At 43.7% G+C, this 6,549-nt stretch overlaps 1 protein-coding gene across 1 annotated transcript; it reads right to left on the bottom strand.

The window, feature by feature from the left end:
• Positions 1–4,387: 4,387 nt before the first annotated feature.
• On the bottom strand, positions 4,388–4,957 carry LOC104985507 (interferon alpha-F). Its single transcript, XM_010835725.1, has one exon. It carries the CDS (start codon positions 4,955–4,957, stop codon positions 4,388–4,390), a length of 570 nt encoding a protein of 189 aa, XP_010834027.1.
• Between the last annotated feature and the right edge of the window lie 1,592 nt (positions 4,958–6,549).

The raw sequence follows: 6,549 nt of genomic DNA, 5'->3' as shown, positions 1-6,549 counted from the left end.
TATGACCAACCTAGATCACATATTAAAAAGCAGAGACATTACTTTGCCAACAAAGGTCCATCTAGTCAAGGCTATGGTTTTTCCAGTGGTCATGTATGGATGTGAGAGTTGGACTGTGAAGAAGGCTGAGCACTGAAGTATTGATGCTTTTGAACTGTGGTGTTGGAGAAGACTCTTGAGAGTCCCTTGGACTGCAAGGAGATCCAACCAGTCCATCCTAAAGAAGATCAGCCCTGGGTGTTCTTTGGAAGGACTGATGCTAAAGCTGAAACTCCAGTACTTTGGCCACCTCATGAGAAGAGTTGACTCATTGGAAAAGACTCTGATGCTGGAAGGGATTAGGGGCAGGAGGAGAAGGGGATGACAGAGGATGAGATGGCTGGATGGCATCACCGACTCGATGGACATGAGTTTGGTTGAACTCCAGGAGTTGGTGATGGACAGGGAGGCCTGGCGTGCTGCGATTCATGGAGTCACAATGAGTCGAACACAACTTAGTGACTGAACTGAACTGAATGGACTAGTCATTTTCAAGCTCTTTATAATTTTAACTGAATCCTCTCATTAACTCTTAGGGTCCCACTTACTTATACTCCTGGAGAAAAATATAAATCTAGACAAATGAACTATTCAAATCATAGCAAAGATTCAAGAGCAAACCTTGGGGGCTTTGATTTGTCTGATTGATCCAATTTAAAAAAAAAAGGAAGGCTGCAAATGAACATGACATTAAGGAACCAATGAAATAAGTGATAGGAGGAGAATGAGTTGACAAAGACCCCTTAATCCATTTCAGATGCCAAAGGGTCACTATCTATTGTTTTGTAGGGCCACAGTGTGTGGTCTGCAGTCCGCAAAATTGCAATCTAATTATAAATAGTCAAAATCACTATTAAGTAGTTGGAAGGGAGTAGATTGTTCTGCCAGCTAAAAGAAAAGCAGGAGTTTGCTCATTATCTAGTGGTTAGGATCCAGCACTTTCACTGCTGTGACCTGATTTCAATCCCTGGTTGGGAAGTCTGATCACACAAACCTCCCGGAAGTCTAAGCTTTTATGAGTGGTTTCCTCAATGAAATATAGTAAAATGATTTTATTAACCCTATGAGAGGTAAGCCCTACTTTCTATGTATTTAAACCTCTTGACCTTTCTTGTGAGCTTAAAAACAAAAAAAAAAGCATCTAACAGTTTCTTGCCACATGAGTTCTGACATTTCTCCTTCGGGATGACAATGAAAATATCTTTCTGCATCAGGTTCTGCAGAATGAAGTCTCTACCCACTGCAGTCCCTGACCTCCAACATGCCCTGATAGGAGTTCAGGGTTGAGATCAGGAACGAGGCACTCTGTGCTCTGGGAAAACTGACACAACAGGCCTTCTGATAGTTAAATAATTTCCAGAGAAAATTGATGAACCCAATTTTACAACTTCTCATGGGTAGAAAAGCTCTAAAATCTTTCAGAGAGACATCTGTTCCTCCTGATTCTCAGCCACTTTCTCCCAAGATGTGAGCTTATCTGCACGTCACCTCTTCTCCACAATCGCATGCATACTGACCTCCTCTATGTTCGTGGAGCAGTTCCTCAGAGCTGAGGGGAGGCTGTCCTCTGGCCTGTAGTCCTCAGCAAGTCCTCCCAATAAAAAGAACTCTCGGGAGTCATGTTTTTGGGGTTTTTTTTTTTTTGGTTGACAAGGTCCCCTTCCAGGACACCTCCTCAGGTAACCTGCTGTTCTCATTCTCAAGGAAGACACCTGCATTTCTCACCTCCAGTCCAGCCGGGTCATCCTGGTGTCTACTGATGGAGTCCAGTGAAGAACCGCTACTCTATTTCCCAACTTCTGGTCAAGATGTGGGTGTTGAGGAGGCCTGTGTGTGACCAAGATGGAAGCGCATGTGTGCTTCCTAGACAGAAGCAGTGAACATTTTTCTCCTTAGCAGAGAGAAACTGGCTTGAATTGTGAACTAAGCCTCAAAGCCTTGTATGTTATCTTTTTAAAAAATTTCTAGCTCAACCTATTAAACATCATTAAGTAATGCTATAGAACTGACATGAAAAAGTTATTTAGAAAATAATTTGTTAATGAAATGATATTTTTAGCAGTAATATCAGAATGTTTTTTACTTGTTTAGGACCCTAATCCTCAAGAAAGTTTCCAAACCTCTCAATGTACTTTACATGTTCCCTGAGGGGCTTCCATGGTGGCTCAGTGGTGAGGAGCCCACCTGCCAATAGGACCACATGTGGTCCTAGAGGATGCGCACGCTGCAGAACAGCTGAGCCGTGTGCCGCAACTATTGCCCTGTGCTCTAGACCCCAGGACCCCCATTACCGAAGCCAAGTGCACCGGAGCCTGTGCTCCCCAACAAGAGGAGCTACCACAGTGAGAAGCCTGTGCACCACAAGTGGAGAGGACCCACCTTTGCCACAACTAGAGGAAAGTCCATGCGGCAATGAAGACACAGCACAGTGAAAAATGAATAAAAAATAAAATTATTTCAAAAGTCCCTCCGACTTTACATATAGCTACTGAGTGCTATATGTCCTAGCTGGAAAGAAGAGAAAGATGACTGATCCGTCAGTGTCCTGAAGATTGCCTACATTAAATACATGAATTTCCACAAAGATCTTTGTTACTTTGAGAAATTTTATTCTTCCAGTGTGCATGTTACTAACATGAGTCCTGCGAGGAAAGCTCTGTCCCACTGTTGCTAAATGTATTAAAAGCCCTGCCTGTGCCCCTTCTATTCAATCTTGTTTGATTTTGTTTGTCTCTCAAAGATGCAAAGACACCATGATGGAATTTAAGAGCTTCCTTGGATTGCATTGTCCCCAGGTACCTCTTGTCCTGCTCTGTGATAACTTGCTGGGTCCTAAGGAAGAAACAAGTCTGCAGCTGTGACGGGAGTGACCCTCGTGCCTTCCAGGACTCTGCAGGCTGCTGTGCTGTGAACGTCACCCGTGCTGGGGACACAGCTGGGGACACAGCTGGGGACACTCGTGCTCTGTCTCTGTGCTCTCAGCATCGCTTCAGTCTTCTCAGTCTCTGAACAGGAATGTTGTGGAGAAGCACTTGCCTCAGTGTAGTTCATCTGTGTTGTTCTGTGTCCTGAGAACCCGCTGCTGCTCCAGTGAACACTTTAAACATCTCTGTTCTCCTTCCAAGTTCTCAAGCTGCTGCTGCCTTTCCATGTTTACGGTGCTTTGAGCTTTTCTCAAATGAGATTCCTGAACCAGGTGAGTTCCTCCTGGTGCAACCAGCATATGGAATAGCCTAGGTAAACACTCAGAGGAGCCCCTGGTGTCTCCACCATTGTTCACTGTGGGGCAGGGTTCCCTCTATTTACTGTGTTTCTCTGGGAGGCTGGACAGTCTGGACCTGCAGTGCTTGGCAGGCAGAGCAGGTGAAGTCACAGGAGAGTGTCTGACAGATCTAGAACGTTCACTTAGGTTCCGCTTTTAGTTGGTGGTTTGCTGTCATAAGGGGAAATTGACAACCAGAAACCGTAATGGAGAAGGACACAGCTGTATGAATGGAGAGGACACCTTCATGCAGAGTGAATGAGGAGAGCACACTGGGGATTTCTACACTGGGAGGAAGTGAATGACTGTGGTATTTGAGTATAAGGATAAGATATTCACCTCACCTCTTGCCAACTGAATACCATGTCTTCAAGCATCTCTACAATTGTTTCCAGGGAAAAAAATTCCACAACCAACAAGAGGCAGAAAATCCTTCCCAAAGATTCATCAAATCCTGAAGGATGGATTTTTTATTGTTGTTGTTCGTTGTTTTTAGGTTACTGTTTTTGAAAAAAATCAGAATTACAAAAAGCACTGGAGTGGTTATGTTCAAGGTCCTCAGAGCAACAACATAGCTAGAGCTAGAGTATTTTTACTTCTAACATGTGAATCCTAAAGAGGGCTCAAGGAATCGTAAAATGCATTTTTTAATCAAGTTGCCATTCAGGCTTGGTGTTTCTGTTTTAATGAAAAAACAAAGTTAAGTCTTTTACAGTAAGAATTTAATAAAGGAAGAAAAATCATAAACTGACTAAATACAAAATATACAGTTTCCCATAAGTATACATACATAATATTTTATCAACAAAATAATTTAAATATTTATAAATAGTTAAATAAATGTTAAAATAGATAAATAAATGTCCAGGTAATTAAATACGTAGATAGATCAACTTTGGCATCTGTGAGGAACCAGTTCCTATAGAGTAGAACATGATGTTGCTTAATATTCCAGAAATCATTTGACGTATTGATTCAATTCAGGGTGCAATGACAGCAGAAATCAGAGTCCTTGACATGGCAGCACAGGAGGACATGTGGTCTGTTGGTCCATGAGAATCATTTCCGTGTTGAACCAGGTGTGTGTCAGTCCTTTCTCCTGAATCTCTCCTGCAAGTTTGTTGAGGAAGAGAAGGCTCTCATGACTTCTGCTCTGACAACTTCCCAGGCACAAGGGCTGTGTCTCTTCTCTTGCAGATAGAGAGTGAGTCTGTGGAAATATTTCCTCACAGCTAGGCTGGAGTCCTTCTTGAGCAGGGGGGCCCCTCGCAGCCCCTCCTCCTGCCTCAGACAGGCTTGCAGGTCAGTGAGCTGCTGATCCAGTGCAGCGCGAAGCTTGTCCAGGAGGCTCTTATCCCACGCAGCGGCCGAGCCCTCTGTGCTGAAGAGCTGGGAGGTGTGCTGGGTCACCTCATGGAGCACAGAGATGGCTTGAGCCTTCTGCAACTGGCTGCCACCCAGAGCCTCCTGGGGGAATGCGAAGTCATTTCTGTCCTGCAGGCAGGAGGAAGGGGAGACCCTCCTCAGTTGTTGCAGGAGCATCAGGACCCTCCTGTTGGCCAGGCTGTGGGTGTGAGGCAGGTGGCAGCCCGGAGAGCAGATGGCGTTGCAGCTGAGCAGCAGCAGGGCCAGAAGTAAGGACCAGGCTGGGGCCATCGGGGACCTTGCAGATGCTTCTCCTGGGGAGGTGGGTGACTCTGTGAACCTGCTCTCTTTGTTCTCTGAAGACCTTCCTTCAGGCCTGTGTCTTAAGTAGGAGCCCATGGTTTCCATTTTCTGAAAGTTCCCTCTTGCTTTCTACTTTCGTTTTTGTTTTCATTTTGCACTCTCCAAATGGGTTAAGGCAGCATTTCTCAATCATTGTTTTTCATGTTTCCCTTCTTTCTTCTGACCACAGAGCCTTTTTAGATATTTTTTAGGTGCCTCCACTGTGAAATTTTGATAGCAGAGGTATACTGGGTATGTTTTTATGGACTCTATGGATATCTTTTGTCTGTACATAGAAAAAGAAAGTATAAATCTTACTCTTTGCATTCAATGTAGAGTTAAGAATTACATAAAATTTTAAGCTATAATTTAAATGTGAAAGCTACTGATTTTTTTAATTTATTTTTTTATTGAAGGATAATTACTTTACAGAATTTTGTTGTTTTCTATCAAACCTCAACAATAATTAGTCACAGGTATACATATATCCCTCCCTTTGAAACTCCTTCACATCTCCCTTCCCATCCCAACCCTCTAGGTTGATACAGAGCCCCTGTTTGAATTTCCTGAGCCAATCAGCAAATTCCCGTTGGCTATATATTTACATACGGTAATGTAAGTTTCCATGTTACTGTCTCCATACATCTCACCCTCTCCTCCCCTCTGCACGTGTCCATAAGTCTATTCTCTATGTCTGTTTCTCCATTGCTGCCGGGCAAATAAATTCTTCAGTACCATTTTTCTGTATTCCATAGACGTGCATTAGAATATGATATTTATCTTTCTCTTTCTGACTCACTTCAGTCTGTATAACAGGTTCTAGATTCATCCACCTCATCAGAACTGACTCAAATGCATTCCTTTTTATGGCTGAGTAATATTCCATTCTGTATATATACCACAACTTCTTTAACCATTCATCTATCAATGGACATCTAGGTTGCTTCCATGTTCTGCTAAGTCACTTCAGTCGTGTCCGACTCTGTGTGACCCCAGAGACGGTAGCCCACCAGGCTCCCCCGTCCCTGGGATGCTCCAGGCAAGAACACTGGAGTGGGTTGCCATTTCCTTCTCCAATGCATGAAAGTGAAAAGTGAAAGTGAAGTCACTCAGTCCTGTCTGACTCCCAGCAACCCCATGGACTGCAGCCCACCAGGCTCCTCCATCCACGGGATTCTCCAAGCAAGAGTACTGGAGTGGGTTGCCATTGCCTTCTCCTGCTTCCATGTTCTAGCTGTTGTAAATAGTGCCGCAATGAACAATGGGATACATGTGTATTTTTCAACCCTGGTTTACTCAGGGTATATGTCTAGAAAGGGGATTGCTGGGTCATATGGTAGTTTTATTCCTAATTTTTAAGGAATCTCCATACCATCTTCCCTAGTGGCTGTATCAATTTACATTCCCACCAACAGTGCAAGAGCTATCCCTTTTCTCCACATCCTCTCCGGCATTTATTGTTTGTAGACTTTTGGATGATGGCCATTCTGACCTGTGTGAGGTGATATCTCATTGTGGTTTTGATTTGCATTTCTCTAATA

This window comes from Bison bison, unplaced genomic scaffold (assembly GCF_000754665.1).
Source record: "Bison bison bison isolate TAMUID 2011002044 unplaced genomic scaffold, Bison_UMD1.0 scf7180017845557, whole genome shotgun sequence".
Lineage (NCBI taxonomy): Eukaryota > Metazoa > Chordata > Mammalia > Artiodactyla > Bovidae > Bison > Bison bison.
Note: the sequence above shows the minus strand (reverse complement) of the source record. Positions and strands in the feature narration are given on the sequence as shown.